The 21,406-nt window shown below is 46.2% G+C and overlaps 1 protein-coding gene across 1 annotated transcript in view; it reads right to left on the reverse strand.

The window, feature by feature from the left end:
- The window catches only part of LOC144738339 (thrombospondin-3-like), a 75,880-nt gene that overhangs the window by 20,820 nt on the left and 33,654 nt on the right, over positions 1-21,406 (reverse strand). The window contains exons 5-14 of the mRNA XM_078621387.1: positions 20,558-20,593; positions 18,748-18,830; positions 14,990-15,041; positions 13,852-14,018; positions 10,450-10,590; positions 9,092-9,169; positions 6,478-6,630; positions 4,721-4,831; positions 1,005-1,112; positions 230-389 (exon numbers count right to left, since the gene is read on the reverse strand). Of these exons, the coding sequence (XP_078477513.1) occupies positions 230-389; positions 1,005-1,112; positions 4,721-4,831; positions 6,478-6,630; positions 9,092-9,169; positions 10,450-10,590; positions 13,852-14,018; positions 14,990-15,041; positions 18,748-18,830; positions 20,558-20,593 (1,089 nt within the window). The remainder of the gene's footprint in view (positions 1-229; positions 390-1,004; positions 1,113-4,720; positions 4,832-6,477; positions 6,631-9,091; positions 9,170-10,449; positions 10,591-13,851; positions 14,019-14,989; positions 15,042-18,747; positions 18,831-20,557; positions 20,594-21,406) is intronic.

Raw genomic sequence — 21,406 nt, forward strand, 5'->3', positions numbered from 1 at the left:
AAGTGAATTTGACCTTGGGTGGATGAATACTCCTGGTTTGTACCCACCACCTCAACAGCGTTCCCATATGCACGTTGCCTCGCTGACACATTCGTACAAATCAACACACTGCGGGGTGTAATGGTGCGCCAGGCTACCTTGCGTATGGGCATCAATACGGAAAAGCTACGTGTTACTGTAGCTCGTGGAACAGCAGAGCTGTGGTTGCAGGTGTTCTGTATGGGCTGACCGTCTCCATCGATGTCATTGTCGCAGGCATCGCCCTCCCCGTTGCTGTCCGTGTCGCGCTGGTCGTTGTTGTTCACATTGGGGCAGTTGTCGCACGCATCGCCGAAAGAGTCCGTGTCGGAATTCTGCTGGTCCTTGTTCACTATGAGCCGGCAGTTGTCCTGTCAAGGGTTTATTGAAGGAAAACAGAAATGACTGTCAACTCATTGTCATCATCGTCATCATCATCTGCATTGTCATCTCCAAGTGTTTACATCAATCCGTAACTTCATACTAGTTTCCAACTTGGCCTGTCGCATCGACTCCCCTTGGCAGCTCACCTATCTACACACTCAGCTACTCACTCACCTACTCACTTAAACGCTCCATCACCCACTCACCCACTCACTTATCCAGCAACCCACCTACCCACCCACTAAGTCGCTCTCTCGTTCATGTTGTCCAGCCCAACTACTCACCTATCTACACTCACCTACTCACTCACCTACTCACTTAAATGTTCCATCACCCACTCACACGCTCACTCACCCAGTGACCCACCTACCCACCCGCTCACTCGCTCTCATTTGTAGAGTCTGGCCTATCTACGTGGAACTCATTGCTGGTCACTGTTCATGATTTTTCTCGAACGCTCAACTAGCTCTGCAGCAATACACTCAAGACAAAAATATTCAGTAGCGCTTACAGAGCATTTCCACGGTGCCTTTGCACTGTAAGAATGGCACTAACTACCAAATAAATGTGAACATTTGTTTTATTATTAAGTGTGACCGCACCTGCACATTCTTGATGCCATCGCCGTCCGCATCCTCATCGCACTGGTCTCCAAGTCCATCCCCATCTGCATCCTCCTGCCCCGAGTTGGGTGTGAACCTGCAGTTGTCCTGTGGGGGAAAATGCAGAACTGTGCATGAGCCGTAAGACTTTGGACCTAAAGCCGTAGGCTGACGCACCAACATTCGACATGCCATGTGCTGAATTTGATGAGCTGATCACGAGCAGCAAAACAGGAATCTTATCCTGCAACATGGTTTCCAAACCTAATAAAAAAAAATATGCTTCCAGGGTAAAATGCAGACCTTATCAATCAGAACCTGTTGTGTGCAGCATGGGAGCCAACTTCTAGTATTGTAGCCAGACGAACTGTGTTCAGATGCATTGCAGGAATATGTCAAAGACGCAAGCGGAAAATAAGCCAGACAAAATAGAAGATGATGCGAAAGATGGTGTAGCTTATGTTGAGGTGAATGAGAAGTCAGGAAAGGGACAAGGTTTGTGTGTAAAGTGTGTCTTTGAAAAATTCATTTTATGTAGGTATACGGGCACTTAGAAGGTGCTTGTGGGCAGTGGTGACCTCCGTAGATATAACATTCAGGCCCATATACAATAGCTGGTATTACTGGTGCAGTGATTGGGTAGCAGACATTGTCATACTGTGGCAGCAAATAACACTCAAGCTGCACTGCAGTCAACATACCTTGTGCAAGTGAAATGGGTGCATATGTATAATAAATAAAAACCCAACATATTTGTCAATCACAGTGCACTTATTATAAATTGCATTCAGTGGAATAATCTGTAATAGGCGAAAGTCTCGGGCAATCGCACCTTCTTCATAGCAAGATGGACTAATGCCCGAGAGAAGGAGCATTGGCTAAAATGTTGCCTATGAAATATATATTTATTTTAAGGCATTGTTGTTGATGAATGCGCCTTAAAACTGTTTGTTGTCATGTGTGCTTGTGCGCCACTGCCGATGCAGTCCCACCAAATAATTAGTTTTATAATTGTTTGTTGACAACCCTTCGCCAGTCCACCGCTGGATGAAGTCCGCGATGCCGTCACAGCTCGTTAGACCACACTTCACCACGCTGGTCAGTGTCGCTGGTGAAGGGGGATCTAAGACCGCTTCAGATACCACTCGCCACTGATGTTAGCCATCATTTCCATTGTTACTGGGTATGCGGAGGCTATTGTTACAAGGAGCAGATGGCACGTGGCTTCACATCAGCGATAATTCATTTCACGAGTGCAATATAAGGCCTTGATAAGATGATCTTTTAATTCTTTAAACATTATTCTGAACACTATAACCTGATAAAGTTTTTATTCTTTAAACATTATTCTAAACACTATAACCTAATAAAGTTTTGCAGGCTGGTTGGCACGCGGGCGGGCAACTGCTCGGTGGTGACGTCTGCGCACATATCTGTGTGCAGACGTCACCACCACCCCTGAGCGTTGAGCCGGTTCGAGCGTCGCGCTGACTTCACGCCTCGTCTGCCCTCGTGCAAGTGGCAAATCACAAGCACCGAGTCGCAGTCAGTGCGCGGTTTCTCCGTAACGATGTCAAACGTAGACCGCAATCTTTTCGCTAATAACCACGTTGATTGCCGACTTCCCGAGCACGTAGAGCGAAGGGTGCCCCAATTGAGCCAATGACACACGCATGTGCAGGCTCTCCCCTGCAGCGGGCAAACAGGGGTGAAAAGCCCCAGAGCAGGCATCAAAGTGTGTTTGGTGTCCAATGTGTTATGCATTTTGGAGGGGGGGAAAAAAAAAGATGCGTGTTGCCAAGGGGCCACATGTTAAGATGTGCAAGAATGCATTTCACATTGGAAGAAGGCACCCTCTTGACCGTTGCACGTGTATCGCGGCTGTTTTGTTACGAGAGGATTTTGCTCCATTAGTGCATTTAGAAGTTGCTCATGTTTATGATCAAAGGGCACTCTGGATATATATATGAAAGGGCAGCCAAAACGTGCACTTGTTTTCATTTCAGCCCAATGGTCAGAATTTTAGAACGCAATGTTTGAGGTGCTTGGGTGTATCAGTTCCGCGCTTCTTTGAAGTGCCCTATGTCAGAGGCAATTGTCCGCATGACATTTAATGAACAAAGAAAAAACGTTAAAAGTGAAGAAGCAAAGGAAAAAAAAAGTTAGCTAAAACGTCACATTGTGTGAAACGTGTGGAGAAATTGCCGCTGTCAGTACTGCAGTGAGCAGGTGGAAACCCCGTTTTTTCTGCGGCAAGGGGCCAACGTGGGCCGAACATTGGATGACCAACCCCGTGGAGTGACTGATGATATTGTGGATGAAGTGCGGATGTTGCTGGATGAGAACCATCATGTAACATGGGATGAGGTTGCCAAAAAGTATCAATCATAAGACTCGCTCGGGCTATTCTTGGGCTCGCCACAAATTGAATGCAGTCCAACAACAGACTGTGCACTACTCAAATTACAGACTGGGCACTACTCGGTGGAGGACAGGAGAATGTTTTTTCAAGTGTAATGTTACAAATTACGAAACATTAACTGAGGTGCGAGCTGAAATTGAATTAATGATCAAAATAATAGATATTTTTATCCAACAAGGTCTGGTAGAGGGCATTAACTAACATAATGATGAAAATAAGTGTGCACAGTCTTTTTGTAAAATCCCTTACAGGATGAGGGCCTCCTCAGCTTTTTATTTGGATGTCAGTTTACCCAGAGGAACTGATGAAACTGCCATTTATATTACAGTGAGGGTCCATCCATTTAGTACGTACGCATGGAGGTGGGAGGGGGGGGGTTAACCCAAATGCGTACGCTTGCGTATGGGGGGTTTACTGACAATGTACGTACGCATAGGAAACGGGGGGGGGGGGGGGGTGAAGCCTCGATAATAATTTGTCTACATTGGCCTTCAAATGAGCCACAGTTCAGTTTCTACAGCTGTCAGGCAAGCACTACCGGGAGAAGTGGGACTGTGGGAGAGATGTCACTCGTGTGCCACCGTACCCCTGACTGCAGCTATCACGCAGCTCAGCAAAATAAGTGGCCAAGGTACGCAACTTAATCCTTTAATGCAGCCGGCAGATTTTAGCGTACGTACTAAATGGATGGCTCCTTACCGTGCATCAAGACAATATTCCAGGGCAGTAAACTCAGACGCTTGTACAAACTCTGTTGTCGGAGGAATATGGTTGCGTGCATTGTGTCTCGTCACCGCGGCGTTACCACTGTGACGAGATGTTTACTCCCTCGACTGGTATGCAGGAGGTCGAGAGTTCGATCCCGAGCCTGACGCCTGTATACTTGGAGTTTGCATGTTCTCCCCGTGGTCGCGTGGATTTTTGTCCGGGTCCTCTGGTTTTTCTCTCCACATTTAGAAACATGCGTTTTGAGTATTTGGATGCTGTTATAAATTTGCACGTGATAAGCCACTTCGTTGAGCTACTGTTTGTGGCCAGGTCACTTCTAAAAAAGAGCTATATAGCTCAGTAGGCCTTACCTGGTAAAATAAAAAAATAGTTTAGTTTAGTTTTAGTTCAGTGTTTTGACTTGTCATTGACGATGTAACCCTTCCCCTTATCATCAAGGTCATTATAGAACAATATTTCTGCTTGTACACAAACTGTGGGCAAGCATTCGAGCCAACGCCAGACAGGGCACGTTAAGTGCCGAGCTCGTCACCAGGCACACAGGTTGCCCTGTTCCCCCTCTCACCTTGCGGCAGTGCTTGTCGTTGTCCGTGCAGGGCAGGGCCTCGTCTGGGTAGCCGTCGATGTCGGCATCCGTGCCGCACACATAGCCGTTTCCAGCCCAGCCCACATTGCACTGCACGTACAGGCAGAGCGCAGCAGTTCATAACCCTCAAGTATCGCAGCAGCCGCATAACTCTGCACTCTGCTTGTGTTTGCGGGCACGCGCTGCACTGCACGCACGGGCAGAGTGCAGGGTGCATACCCTCAAGTACAGCAGCTAGGGTTGGCAACTCTGACTGAAGCTATTCCAGGAGATGTTTTTTTTCTTCCAGCATGATGTAATGTATGCATGTTGAACTTCTTTCACACCGTACGTAGCCAACTGTACTAATCCGATGTGCGGAGGAAGGTCAACAAACTAAACACAAGACCAGTTCTAAAGAAATTAGTTTTCAATCTAGATTTTAAAGTGCATGGCTCCAGGGGCTTCATAATATCGTTCCAGACGGTCGCAGAAGCGCATCTGAAAGCACGTGATGTGGTGACAGTCTTTGTTCGATAGCTAGCCAAGAGCTACTGCAAGGATGACATTGAAGACTCCACCCTTCATACTATGCCATCACGCTGCCAAGGGAAATAAAAACGCAATCAGGTGACACCTTATAGTTTAACAATGAAAGATTTTCTTTTCGAACGATGTGCTTTCATTATGTCAATTTATTTTCTTAAAATATCCTATTATAAACATCCTCCGGATTGCTTTCAGTAGTCACCAGGAGGGATCGATGCCAATTCCAGGAGACACTCCCAGCCAATCCGGGAGGTTTGGCAACTCAAACAGCAGTGGCCATGCACTCTGCTGTCTACTTGTGCTTGCAGCACCAGTGCCCTGCACGCACGGGTCTAGCGCCACGCCCACGACTTCCATCCAGCACTTAGTCAGGGCTAAAGGTGATGGTCCGGAGGAGTCTGAGGTGAGCACAATAATTCGCGTTGACCAATAATATTGGGGATAGGCAACAGGTGGGTTTGCAGGACTGCCACGGTCCACACTTTCTATACGGACGCTCCTGTACGAGCCTCGTGTGCTGTTGCCAGTAAAGTCAGACAGATAGGACCACCCGGTCCACACGGCTCAGGCAGGCGGTCTAAAAATTGTGGTCTGCTCAGAATGTAAAGCTAAACAAAATGGGGGACATACATTTTTTTTGGGTGAGAAATATTTTCCAAATTACTGTGAATGTATTACTTGCCCGAATACAAATATTAAGTTCTGCTTGTAGCCAAATGTGGCATTCAAAGATTTAAACTCCCAGCAATCCAGATGGAGGAAAGATCAAAGCTGGTATTGGACATTCCAATTTTTCTTTGGATAAACTGATTAGTCAACACATATACATTTTTCTCGTTACAAGTAAGAACTTTGACCACATCTGTGTCCCTGTGTGTATGCGTCTGTGTGCATCCATGTGTGCGTCTGTACATGCGTCCATGTGTACATGCGTCCATGTGTGCGTGCGTCTGCATGTGCATCCGTGTGTTGTGTCCACGTGTGCATCCATGTATGCGTCTGTGTGCGTCTGTCTGTCTTTGTGCATGCGTCGGTGCGTCCATGTATGTTTGTGCATCTGTGTGTGTGTGTCCTTGTGTCCGTGTGTGCGGGTCCATGTACATGCATCGGTGTGTCCGTGTATCCATGCGTCAGTGTGTGTGTGCGTACGTCCGTGTGTGTACGTCCATGTGTGTGTGCGTGTCTGTGGCTGCGAGTTTGCTGCTCACGGTGCACGACACGTCCCCGTTCCGCTCCACGTGGCACTGCGCGTTCAAGTCGCATGGGTTGAAGGCCCCGTTGTTGCAGGTGTTGCCGGGGTGGCAGCCCACATTCTGGTTTCCTGAGTACCCCGCTTTGCACGGTCCACAGCGATATGAGCCCTGCCACAACCACAACCAACATCCAACACCATTAACAAAACCAATACGGCCCTTCTCATTGTATTGCGGCATGATGGCGTTCCTTTGCCATGTCGGTCATCGGGGTTGTTTGACCATAGTCAAAGTGGATGATATCAATGCCCAGGTTGAGGTAGCCCTCAGAGGTTTAGGTCACATCCCAGCAGACGTGGCAAGATCTGAAATCGCCACCATCCTCAAAAACGCTAAGAAACCCATTAGTAACATCAGCAGGGACGAGCGCTCTGAACTCGCTCAATTTAAAAAGAGAGATGATATTGTCATCCTTTCAGCCGACAAGGGCAATGCCACGATCATCATGGATAAAACCACATACAACAACAAAATCCAGGACCTTCTTAATGATGGCAGTTATACCAAAATCAACAAAGATCCTATCAACTGCCTGACTACAAAAACCAACAATATCATCACTAATTCGACTTCTCTAATCGAACCGACCAAGCAGCTCTCTCTAAAACCTTCGGCTACTAGACCACCCAGATTTTATGACCTTCCAAAAATCCATCAACTCACCTACCTACAAACTGGTCCGATTTCTGTCTGAGACCCTGCTTCCATTCACGGGCAAGACCACCTCAGCAGTACTTAACTCAGCTCACTTGGTTTCTCTAATCAAGGACATTTCACTGTCTCCAGATGATTTGCTTGTCAGCTTCGATGTAGTCTCTCTGTTCACCAAGGTACATATACCTGACACCATAGCAATCATTGAAGACTTGGTCCAACAGGGACTGAATCCTGATGCACCAACTTTGGTGAGGCACTGCCTTACAAACACTTACTTCATCTGGAATGGTACATTATACAAACAAAATGTACCCCTATGGGTTCTCCCTTATCATCAGTGGTAGTGAAGGTTTCCATGAAGAAATTTGAAACAGACGCCATCCTGACATCCACTCTACGTCCTTCCCTGTGGAAGAGATACATAGATGACACTTTCGTCATCTGGCCACATGGCCAGCCAGCACTGAACCATTTTTTCAACCACATCAATTCGATACATCCATCCATAAAATTCACCATGTAAGTGGAAAATGATGGCAAGCTACCATTCCTGGATGTTTTCATCGAGAAGAGGCCTGATGGCTCGTTGGGACATTCCGTCTACAGAAAAGCGACCCACACGGATTCCTATCTAAAGCCTGACTCCCACCACCATCAGGCCCAGAAGAACTCCCTCATCAAAACACTACACCATAGGGCACGCTGCATCTCCTTCCAGCGCCACCTCGCCAGTGAACTGGAGCACGTACACCAAGCCCTCAAGATGAACGAATACTCAGACTACACATTCCGTAAAACTATCACCCCAACCATGGGGAGACAACCCTCTGAGGACACAATAAAAACCATCACCTTGCCATACATAGCAGGTGTTACCAAAAATATTTCCAAAATCTTAAGCAAACACAAGATCCAGGTCCAATTCAATACAGTAAACAAAATCCGTGATTTGATCCCATCTGTGAAGGATGTCATTCCTGACATGCAATACCCTGGTGTCTACAAACTAAGTTGTGTCTGCAGCAGTAGTTACATTGGGGAAACGAAACGACACGTCTCGGACCGTGTTCGCGAACACAAGGCAGATTTGAAACACGGTAGAACCAATACCTCTGCCGTCGCTGATCATTTTTATAATGCAGTGGGCTCGCACAATATCGTTTTTTCCGAGACCAAGGTACTCTTCAAACCTTCGGGCTACCATCAAAGAATTGTCCATGAAGCCATCCAGATATATAGAAACAGAGACAATTTCAACCGAGAAGATGGGTATAAGCTGATTAATCATTGGAAGGAAGTTATTAACCAAGCAAAGTAGTAACTTGCTGTGGGGCTTCCATTCTTCCCTGCCGTTTGGCTGTTTTCTCCGACTCTCTGAGTTGCATTGCCTTGTTAGGTGCCTCTGTACTGATGGGCTGGGGTCTCACTAACATGGCCACCTCTGCTCCCTTAGCCTCGATGTATCGATGGTTCTGGCTGTGTGATGGGCTGGGGTCTCACTGGCGCGACCACTGTTGCGGTGGTTCTCTTGAGTGGATGCGCTTGACTCTCACAGCGTAGTTGGCAGTGCCGCAGCTTGTGTTACACATAGACATGACATTAACTTGCTAATCTCCCTAATCTCTCTGCCTAATCTCTCCCATCAACATAGTGCTAATCTCCCATTAACACTGCTGTTGTGCGCATATGCGGGGACAATACTCTTATGCGGCGATTGAAGCTCATTTCATGCTAATCTTATTCTCTTTCCCTAATCTCTCTCTCCGTAATCTCCCCCATTAACACGCCTGAGTGCTTGCGTGCGGGGATGCCTCATTTGTATTACAATAGAACTAAAATCATATTTCCAATCTGTTCTAAATAGCAAAGAAAATTAAGAAGAAAAAAGATAAAAGTAACGAGAAAAACTTACCACGATGTTCACACAGATGGAGTTGAGGACACAGCCACCATTTTTTCCATCTTGACACTCATCAACGTCTGTGCACACCTGTGGGAAGATGCAACGCTCAATCGCAAGCTATCGGTCTACCCAAACACGGTGCGTATGTACCTATACTCACAGACAAGCAATTCTAAATCAGTAAAAAAAACATGTTAATAAAAGTAAGCAGGACTTGGGCAAGACATGTGGCTATACCGGATGATGGCTGGTGGTCAAGACTAACGACAGAGTGGTAGTCAAAGGAGGGAGAGAGAGCATGCCCGATACCTCGTCCACTGCAGAGGTGAAGCGATGGAATCGGCTTGTGTACAGATGTTAGATGGATTGTTACATAGCCTACATCCAGTAGTGAATAGATAACGGTTGCTGATGAGGAATCAATAATTAGAAATTATGAACCGACGACATATTAGGTCCAGTGTGTATGAAGTAAGCTGATGCTATAGCTGTAGAGCATACAACGTTAATACGAGTTTCCATTGCCAATGGCAGGGCAGTATGCAGAGGCCTTTCAGGACTCACAGATTGAGACCTGGATCATTTACGTTCCCATTTGTAGATAGCTTGAGATCACTACGTAGCCTTTGCTCTAGTTTATAATGGACATTGTTGGTGTCAATTCATTAAACTCGCTATATTACAACTCCTGGTTGAGCATCTGGTGGGTGCCTGTGCATTAGATGAAGCGTCTTTGATGCTAGCTGAGTGATATGACATGGACCAGCATTAGGGATGTTAAATTTCTTAAACATGCTTAACCGACAAGGAAAACGACACTCAGTGAATATACGAGTCGGCCATAAAAGCATTTGACTGCCAGGTGACGAGGAATTAAAATAAGTCTACTTTGCAAAGGAGACAAAATATGAGTTACTTAAGTTACGCTTGTAATTTAAAATACAGTCATTGATTTAAAAAAAACAAGGTTCAAAAGCAATGCAGTTAACTTGTTCGAAAAGCATTTAATATGCAAGATGAATGTGCATGTATAACCTCTGAAAGGATTATTTAATTACAAATAGAGCCTCTCCAAATTGAAATAATAGCCATTTTCTATACTTTTGAGGCATACGCAATTAGAAAATAACTAAAACCGTGTTACATAGCGATATATTTATTAGATGAACAACGGTTCTAGATTTGAAGCTTTCGTGACTGCAAGGATTCATATTCTTAGGTTTTTTCGGTAAAGTCACGTAGGTAAAACATTAAAATTATATTATTATATTATGTTCTTATTTTATTATTTTATTTTACTTTAATTAATTTTAATGTTTTACCTACGTGACTTTACCGAAAAAACCTAAGAATATGAACGACGGTACCTGCTTGGTGTCCTTGGCAAACTCCACCCCGACCCCCTGCAGAAGAGGCCCCGCCAGTCCGTCCGGGCACGGCTCGCACGAGAAGCCCGGCGCCGCGTTCACGCAGCGCACGCCAGCGAAACACGGGCTGGCAAGCTTACACTGCGGCCCACGCACACCCCAAACAAAGACAAAGATCCCCCCGTATAGCCTTAACGGACTGTTGGGGCAAGCGTTGTTAGCGAGTGGCCAGCACCACGCCCGGCCGCCTTTGTCTCCCCGGTGGCGAAGTTTACACACCGCACCAGGTACTCATTTGAGGCTGGGTCAACTTACGGGAGGCCCAGGACTGGTTCAGATAATCGTCACTGGTGCAAATTGAAGTCGGCTCGTTGGGTTTGTAGCTCAGCGCGCTAACCACTGCGCCACCACTCCCCCACACGCACGCCAACCCGCGTTAACACGCGCGCATCAACACACACTTCGCCTTCATACTATAAAGACTAAAAGGCGGCGATGCCCGTTTCAGCCCGCTCTGGACTATTGAGGTCAACGCTGCTGGCACACCGCTGTTTATCTTCAGTCGTACTTACAGCTAGGGCTTCATTTCAGCCAGGTCTGCCTGGGTTTGGCGACACAGAATTTATTTCCACACCTGGTACACCATGAACGGTATGCCTCTCGCGAATGGCTGTGGCTACTAGTCACGCGCCGATTTCAATCTACCGGCAACGGGGACATTTTCAGTGAGGAATTAATTCTGGCTAACAGTCCATGAATGAAAGTGCAGCCAGCAACGAGATGCGCCACCACGTTTGGCCAAACAAAAGTCCTTTGGGCAAATGGTAGGTGCACATATCAGTTGCATGGTCCAACCAGGATGCCTTGCTTTGATAATTTTCTTAGAGAGCCAATACACAGCGGGACATTCACAGATTTCATAAAGAGACCACAATTATTCGAATAAATTTGCCGGGACACATGGTGTTGGTAAGCACGAATTAAGGCCATCTTGCCACAAAAGTGGTTGATGTGGCCAACACCATGACTGACTGCCTTTGTCTCCCCATTGCTGATGCCAGCACCCCACACAAGATACCCATTTTATACTGAGCCAAACTCTGCAAGGACCAGATTCACATTATAACAGTGCTGTAGCTATAAAAACTAAAATCTGGCATGCATTCTGCCTGGCCTTGAAGCTTAGCCTGCTGAGTCATAAATTCAAGAAGGCCAAATCACCATAAATGCAACAAATCACATACGATCCTGGAAGCTAAGTAGAGTTGAGCCCGGTGGAAGTGCTGTAGGCTTGGCTGAGGTGCCAAGAAGGTTGGCTGTCCATAACCCATGTGTGTAGAGCTTTGAGCTGTATCCCCTCCTATTCTTCTGTTTCCTCAGACTCGCTAATAAATTTACCAAACACCTGAATACACGACACCCCTCAAAAACAGTCTTGGGACTCATAGATTGTTTCCTCGGTAAAATCAGGTCAATATAAATGTAAACATCCTCAGGAATTGGGCATATGCTAAATAGTCACTGGAAGAATGTGTTATGAGCTGTATACCAACTAAAAGCCAGATTTATTAATATATTTAATATTTATATTTTACCAGGTAACGCCCACTGAGCTATATAGCTGCTTTTCAGAAGTGACCTGGTCACAAATAATAGCTGAGTGAAGTGGCTTATCACGGGGAAATTCATAGCATCAGCCAAATACTCTAAACGCATGTTTCTGAATGTGGAGGGAAAAACCGCGACCACGGGGAGAACATTCTAGAAATATACAGCAGGCGTCAGGGTAGGGATCTAACCCACGACCTGCTGTATACCAGGCGAGGTAGTTAACATCTCGCCACTGCTGCGCATATTTTCACGCACTGGGATACCACGTTGCGCTCGAGCGCACTTCCAGGAATCGAACCCAGGTCACCACGATCAACATTCTTTCTTTCTCTCACACAAACACAACGATCCCCCACACAGCCAGAGCCATATCGACTGTTTGAACAAGTGCTGTTAGCGAGGACCTTTGAAGGCCGACATGGCGCAGTGGGTGGAAGCATGGCCAGTCCCTTGCCCAGTCGATTGTGTCTCCTCGGTGCTGATGTTTACACACCACACCAGGCTCAGCTAACCTAATGGAGGAGCAGGCCTGGCTCAGCGATCACTCGCCACGAATGTTTGCTGTGGCCGGTAATGGAAATTAGGTAAATGGATTCATCTTCCACTGTGCTAACGAATGAACCTACAGCTCCCTACATAATCAAACATGCAATAGATAAAAATTAAATAAACAATACAACAACCGCCATTCACCACTAAGTGGCGGTGACGTCACCATGTCGTTTGTGCCAGGCCAGGTGCAATTTGAGGTCACGTGAATTGTCGAATGCTCGCTGACACAGGACAGACCAAGGTGTTATGAGTAACTGCCTGAAATGACTGTCAGATGCACCACCTGTGCTCTCCTCTGTGCCAACATGCTGCGTTTTAGCTGCCTGACGCTTCGCTTGTTGTTGTGAGCATTGCTCATCCACTTTTGGTTGTTGTTGGAGGGTGACTGCCTCCAACTGCCCAGTCGCGTCCTTCACGAGCCTCCTCCAAAGAAATCAATCTTGGCAGTGTTGGTACCAGTCAACGGCAAGTCCAATCAGCTCCACACCACATCAGCCCAACCTTCTCTAGCCCGTGCCATGCTAGTTTAGCCCCTTTTATGCAGCAAAACAGAAGCTGCTTGGGCATGCGGTGGCTGGACATGTCGGCTACATGACCCAGCCAACTTAACCTTGCCTGCTGGAGTAGTTCGCCTATGGGAATGTGTCCATATCTTTCAAGGATCTGTGATCTCCTCACACAATCCGGTCTGGTTAAACCCAGGATGGATCGTTGGCAGGCCAGCCTGATGTTTCAAGCAGGTGAAGATGACCGGCCGATATGCACCACCTGTGCCCCCTACTGTGCCAACTCGCTGTGTTTTAGCCGCCCAGCGCTCCGCTCGTTGTTGTGAGAGCATTGCTCCTCTGCCCTCCGTCGTTTCCTGGAGGGCGACTGCCTCCAACTGCACAGGAGCAGCAGCATCCTTCACGAGCCTCCTCCAGATAGGCCGATTTTGACACCGCTGGTTACAAGCCGTCGGCCAAGTCCACTCAGCTCCACGTCCTCCTGCACCGCATCAGCTCCACCTCTTCTCTGGCCCGTGCCGCACCCGTTTAGCCCCCCTCTATCCAGCGAACAAAAGCCGTTTAGGCACGCGTCGGCTGGGACATGCGGGCTACGTGACCCAACAAACACAAAAAGGGCAGCCTTGCACTGCCGGAGGAGCTCACACAACAGAGACAGAGGTACACACACACCCTCTCCCGAGTGTTCGGGCTGAGCTGACCCCGGCCCCAACCCCGGGAAGCACACCCACACCTCGTCGATGTCGACGCAGTGCGTGCCGTTGCCGTTGAAGCCGTAGGGGCAGCGGCCGCAGGTGAAGCCGAGTGCCGAGCCCGGAGCCTCGGTGCAGTCGACGCCGGGGAAGCACGAGTTGGGGCTGCAGTGCGACCACCGCGGGGCGTCCCCGCCGTCCGTGAAGCCTTCATCCGTGAAAATAACACACACACACCATATACACACACACAACATTTATATATATACACACACACAAAAAGACAACGATCCTCCATATTGCCTTAACAGACTGTAGGGGCAAGTGCTGTTAGCGAGCACCTGTGAAGGCCGGAACGGTACACGAGGGGGTGGGTGGAAAGCACCACGCCCGGCGGCCTTTGTCTCCCCAGTGACGATGTTTACACACCGCACCAGGTACTCATTTCAGGCTGAGTCAACCTAGGGGAGGCCCAGGACCGGTTCAGATAATCGTCACTGGTGTTGGCCATGAGCGGGAATCGAACCCGTGTCGCCAGGTTCATAGCGCAGCGCACTAACCACTACACTACCGCTCCCCACTATAGACACATACACGCACACACATAATACACACAACATATACACACGCACACACACAACCCGCGCATAGACATGCACAGAGGGACATCCATAGGAGGGGGTGTGGGGCCCGGGGCAAATCACACTGCTGTGTGGACCCTCCGATGAAGCGGGGGGCCCCCCAAAGCACAGGGCCCAGGACCTTCACCCCGATTCGCCATAAGCTTATGGACGGCTTTGCATGCACATATGCTAGGACATTTTTGACTAACCCTAATAGCGTATACAGGATGTCCATGCGTTTTCACTCATTGCTCAAGCTATATAAATAATTTAGGGGTTTGAGCGAGATCGATAAAATGGAATATCTGTAAATTTTGCAACAAAAACAAAAGACTACGTCCATTAAATTAATGTAGCATTTCCATAACTGGCTTAACATTACATAGAGCATTACTTGATTAGCACACGATTAATATTCTCTATCTAGTAGTACAGATGGCCTGCACAAGGTACAATACACTTAACCTCAGTAAATTACTGCTGTTCCAGCAAACAACTTATCCAATAATAAAGTACGCTGAGCAAATTCGCAGATAAAGGGGAGACGTTGACTCACCGCACGCTTGACACTCCATGATGACATTCCTCAGTAGCGTTGTCTCCTTGATCTGCAAAATGATTACATTCCATTTCAGTCGATGACTCAACCCTTTTTCGTTCCGAGACGTTTGCAAGTTGCAGGGTGGGTCCCGTTCACTGCCGAATATCGGAACGTGTAAGCGGTTAGGGTTAATTTTATTTAGAATCGCACAGCACCGTTGTTTTTAAAGACATTGTACTCACTGCAGAGAACTGTAGTGACACGACCGCACTCTATGATATCTGGTGCCAAACGGTGCCACACGCCCTTCCACATGGTAATTTGCACGAACTTCAGAACGGAATTAGAATAAAAACTGATGACGTACACGTAAGTCATGGGAATGGGTTAACAGTTCGGTGGCGAGATGTTAACTACCTCGCCTGGTATACAGCAGGTCGTCAGTTTGATCCCAACCCTGACAGCTATATGATTGGAGTTTACATGTTCTCCCTGTGGTCGTGTGGATTTTTCTCCGGGTCCTGTGGTTTTTTCCCTCTAAATTTAGAATCAACATGCGGTGAGAGTATTTGGCTGCTATAAATTTCCACGTGATAAGCCACTTCGTTGAGCTATAATTTGTGGCCAGATTGCGTCTGAAAAAGAGCTATATGACTCAGTGGGCCTTACTTGGTTAAATAAAAAAAATTGTTTAGATAATAGTTTAGTTTAGTTTTAAACTGGGAGCAAGCCGACTGTGCTACAATCTGAACAAACACAACTTCATTTAGACTTAAAATTTTCGTGACTGCAGGAATTAATATTCTTGGTTCTTTCAGATAGATTTTTTTTAATTAAAAGCAAAAAACCCACGACGTTTTGATCGCAACACAAGCGGTCTTCTTCAGGTGGAGAAGAAGACCGCTTGTGTTGCGATCGAAACGTTGTAGGTTTTTTGCTTTTAATTTATATCTTTGTTTTCTATCTACGTGACTTTACAGAAAGAACCAAGAATGCAACGTCACTTGTCCAGATAAACATAACCAGGTGGCTTATAAGTCAGGGCACTATGCCGGTGGCTGATTACCTGGCTTCAATCAGGGTTAAAGCTGTCTATGATTGGAGCAGGCTCTCAAGTGTAGTGAGGTCATGGCCTTAGCCCCATCTCTAAAGCCTGCACGAAAAGTCGCCGTGATAACTTTGTTTTTTCAATCAAATTCGCAAAACGCCAGGTCGGAGAGCTCAAATAATAAAAGTTTCGTGTTAAACATCTTGTGAGGAGGAGGAGCGCCCCTGCGGTGGATAAGGGGTCACTTGAAGGGACCTCAGAAGTAGTTATGTGATATCACCTTACATGGGCTATTCCACGGCACAGTGTGGTTGTTATTCACCACTGTGCAGGAATTGTGAATGGATTCACATTACTGTATCTCAGTTTCTAGACGTAGCATTAAGAGCATCAGTGGAATAAAATTGTGGATTAATACAAAAATGTGTGTTAGTTCATCAGCATATAGCCCTTCCGGAAATTCGGTCCATGGGTTGATGAACTGACAAAAATATGTTATTTCATGTGGATTTTGTGTATGAATTTGTTTACATGTTACCCACGATTCTCTATAACAGCATATATTGAGTGTTGCAAATGTAACGTTTCATGTTGAATGGACTCCACAGCTTAAGCAAAGTCATCTTAGTCATAACAGTTGAAAACACAGTATAATTTGTTTAACAGGCCTAATTCTGGTCATGAGATTCACTAAGGCGATATTGGTTTTCAGTTTTCTTGATGAACAAAATTTTGTAGTTAAACATCGGTCCAGAAGACCCATAGACTGATGGATCAAGCATTATTTTGTTCTGTAGAGACACAGACGTTTTGAGTTTATGGGATAAAATATATCAGACACCATGGAGATAAGATGTTCCCGACCCTGATGCATGTAAATGTTGAGTTTACATGTTCTCTCCATGGTCGCGTAGATTTTTCTCCGGGTCCTCTGGTTTTTTCCTCCACATTTAGAAAAATGCGTTTAGAGTATTTGACTGCTATACATTTCCAAATGATAAGGCACTTCGTTGAACTATCATTTGTGGCCAGGTCGCTTCTGAAAAAGAGCGCTATAGCTCAGTGGGCCTTACCTGGTAAAATAAAAAGTTGATAGATAGCTAGTTAAGAGTTCAATAGTTAAAAAAACTTTACTGTATTGCAAGTGAGAAATTTGGATCAAGTAAATCTGAGTTCGTTTTGGCACTTGGGAGGAAACTAGAATACCGTAACCATAAAAAAACACAAGCGCACAAAGGAAATAAAATTGAAAGCTCCACACAGATAGATTCAAGAATCCACTGATGTACTGTCATCATATGACCACTTCACAGCTCCAGCGTACAACCCCTGGTATTTACAGATAGTCTCCCATCCAAGTGCGACCGAGGCTCAACCATGCTTAGCATCTGAGATGAACTCTGGTGTGATGAGGCACAGTGAGTGTGATGTCTCAGTCAGAACATCACACATGCATTTTGGTTTGGCGGCTCTCACCAGTACCATGCAGCTGTACCCTGTTTCAAACACAGAATTTCAAAACATCTCTACACAGTAACACTAAATATCCCCCATGGCCTGCAAGGTGTGAGGTGGCCCTGACAAAATAGGCTGTACACGCACAAGCATTCTCAGACGGAGGCAACAACAACAACGGCCACCGCCATTCGCCACAAAGTGGCGGTGACGTCACCACGGCGCTTGTGCCAGGCTAGGGCCACATGAAGTGTCGAACGCCCACTGGCAGGAAGTCACGGGACAGACCCAGGTGCCATGAATTTGCTGACTGAGATGACTGGCTGATGCACCACCTGTGCCCTCTACTGTGCCAACTTGCTGTGCTTTAGCCACCTGGCGCTCCGCTGGTTGTAGTGAGCATCGCTCCTCTACCCTCCAACTGCCCAGTAGCGTCCTTCACGAGCCTCCTCCACAGAGGCCGATCATGACATCGCTGGTACCAGCCGTCGGCAAGTCCATTTAGCTCCACATCCTCCTGTACCACATCGTTCCATCTCTTCTCTAGCCCGTACTGCGCCCATTTATCCCTCACTATCTGGCCGAACAAAATATGTTCAGGCATGTTAAGGCAGACGTAGGCATGCACATCGATACACACGCTCACTTTGTGAGATGATGCAGTTGAATCTAGTACAGGATAAATCAATTATGCAAACCCGTTGTGTGTGGGTGGATGAAAACGAAACACTGTTGGAGGTTGCTAATGTTATTAAATATCTAAACACTCGAAATTACAAGTAACAGATGTCAATGAATACTTAAATTGAGAAATGACCCGTTCTATTCACAAGTGACACAAATGTTTACACAGAAACATATTGTAGACTTCATAGACACACGTTGCAGAGCATACGCACTCATTTGTACACACACACACACACACATTTCACCTTACAGCTATATGTGGAGCAAGCACCTATTAATACTGGTGTAAGGCACGAGATGATAGTGTAGCCAACCCCATGCCCAGTTGCCTTTGTTTCCCCGTTGCTGACATTTATACAATGCAGATTTAAAGGATAAATTGACATAGGGCAGGTCCGAGACAAGTTTTCATGCCACTTTCCACCGAACGAGTCTTAGGTTGTCGGGATAACAGCACGCACACGCTGGCTCACATGCACGCACACTCGTGGCAGCCCATATCCCTGACGGGCAGTGAGGCACAGCGAAGAGATACGCTGTGAGGACAGCACCGCGCCCGATACGCGTGCTGTGCGCCGCTTGCCTGGTCACGCGTGTCCTGGCTCAACTGCCGCATAGCTTGGTTGAACAGGGTCATCTGATTCACCAGCTGGGCCATGTGCTCGCCTGTGGGTCCCGGAGAAGACAGGAAAAGTAAATGAATAAATAAACACCCTTTGTCTACTGTCAGATCCGAGCGAAAGCCAGCGTGGGGTGCTCACAACATGGATGGTTTTCCACCGGCTATTTGCCGAGCCATGACAGAACCAAATCTTGATACGCTGGCTTCAAAAGACATCTGGCTTGGCATGGCCCTGGCACGGTTCAGTTGTGCAGTGGAAAAGAGGTGTAATTATACCGAAAACAAGGAAAAACTCCTTAAAAATATATATATTTAAAACAATGGCTTTATTCACAACTGGCGCGCCTGAGACACGTGGCGCCTGGTTCTTGGTGGAGGCGATTCGACAGTTTAGGGACCGCAGCGTTTTTGACCTACGAAAAAAATATATATAAATAATAAGGCCTCCATACAAAATGTAAATTGGTTCAAAAGTAGCGAATTAATTGATTAATTTGATATAGGCATGTATTGTCACCGGATCTGAGTACGTGTGCAAAATTTTGAATTGACTGGACAACAGGAAGTACACGAAATTTTGATTACAAGATTTGACCACGACACAGGAGTCAAGTTAAGTAAAACCATTGAAAAAAATCACATCTTTCCAAGCATTGTTCACTTCACAGTACGGTATTCACTGACTCGAAGAGAACGAGTGAGTCGGAGGCGCGAGGAACCGCTGACAATCGGGAGGATAGCAGAGTGGCGTGCCGGCATCAAATTTCCAATATCTGGCGGTCCTCTGTATACATATGAAGGTTTCATCAACCAATTAATAAGTGTTTACACATGCGGGAGGAAATCGGAGCAGCCGGAGTAAAACCCACGCGTGACCAGGGGCAACTCTACATAGAAAGGGATCAGGTGGAGGCCACTTGCTCTGTACCGCCTTCACAAGAGAACACGACTGGAGTCTAAAACAAAACCGGTATGCCATCTCATGATACTGCGACTGCACTATAAGTTAAATTGTACTCGTAAAAACAATAGTAGCTCTGCTTCTCAAAACCTCCGTAAAGAGTGTTGCTTATCCTGTTTTTTTTAGCAACGTGCAGGTCATGAGCCAGAATATGCAAACATATTTCGAATAATATGAATACTTTTAAAATGATGACAAAAAATTCTGAACAGATGTTAACATTTAAATGCATCGCAATAAAGAAGCAGAACACTGATTTATTAGCTAGCAATGTGGAGGTTGCCGAGCTGTAGTTTTGTAGGTGTATACTCATAGACTGAACAGCAGTTTTGTCAAGTGCAACACTATCAAGATGGTAATGCCGAGTGCTGTCGTGAATCCAGACTTAGCAACACACAAAGGTGAGCATTTTATGTACAAAATCTCTCAGCTGTATCCACATCACCAGCTCAAAAGACCTGAGTATGTGGCTATTTTGGCGTTTATATCACCAACTCACAATAGTTGGGAAAATGTGGCCATCCCAACCAAAGGGCAGCAGGGAAACAAGACAACTGTAGACCAGTTTCATTAGGACTCATCAGTAGTACCAGTCTTGGGCCTCCCCTAGGTCGACTCAGCCTTAAATGAGTAGCTGGTGTGGTGTGTAAACATCGGCGACCAAGGAGATAAAGGCGATCGGGCGTGGTGTTGGCCACCCACCCCCTCGTGCACCGTGCCGGCCTTCATAAGCGCTCTCTAACAGCACTTGCTCCAACAGTCTGTTAAGACTATAAAGGGGATCTTTGCATTATCAGTGAGATAACTTACCCAGCAATGATACGCTTAAGATGTTGGCACCATTAACTAAAAAGGAGGAAAAACACAACAATTATGTTTTTAGTCACTGAACAACTCCAACAAAACAAGTTACTGTTTGCCAAATACGAGGTTATTAGCAACTGAAAACCAGCCTCAAGGGATATAATATATTCATACTTACATTCATATTAATACAGCATCGGATTAACACATTTATAAAAGTCCTCTTTCCATGGCTGCAACAAAAAAAGTAAAAAAAACGAGGCAGTTCACGAACATCGCAACATTTAAAGCTGCTAAAATGCATCGATGTAAAGACGACGCATCCAATTGTGTTTACAATTTTGTACGTGAGTGAAATGAAGCTACAGCTCACAAAGCAAGTATCGCTTGTCTCGTAGATAGAAACATGGACCCTGCATCCCAGTCTGTCCAACACAAATGTGTGGCTTTAAAGTTACAACTAAGGAGCATCGTCACAGCGCTCCGGTGTTATCACTGCAGTGATGTAAAGCACGTGCTTGTGCAAAGATGGAGGGTCAAATGTTTTCTTTTAAAGTGACAGTGCTATTGATGGATGTGTTGAGTTTTTTTGTTGTTGATGTACAAGAGAGATGTTGAAGCGATGTCACTGGAGCACTATGATGTGCAATGACCATAGCTTCAGTCTTTATCTTCCGTAACAAAGCTTACAGTGTATATCAGACATCCCAAGAATGCATTTATAAGAAAAGTAAGCTATTTGTCTTTTGGGTCGTGACTTCCTTTAAATTATTACATGACGAAGTGACTTACCTCTAATAGTTGACGTTATTTTAATATGAATGAAGCTTCTTATTTTTTAGCTAAATGGCCAAT

The sequence above is a fragment of the Lampetra planeri genome, chromosome 3, assembly GCF_965212315.1.
Source record: "Lampetra planeri chromosome 3, kcLamPlan1.2.h2, whole genome shotgun sequence".
Taxonomy (NCBI): Eukaryota; Metazoa; Chordata; class Hyperoartia; order Petromyzontiformes; family Petromyzontidae; genus Lampetra; species Lampetra planeri.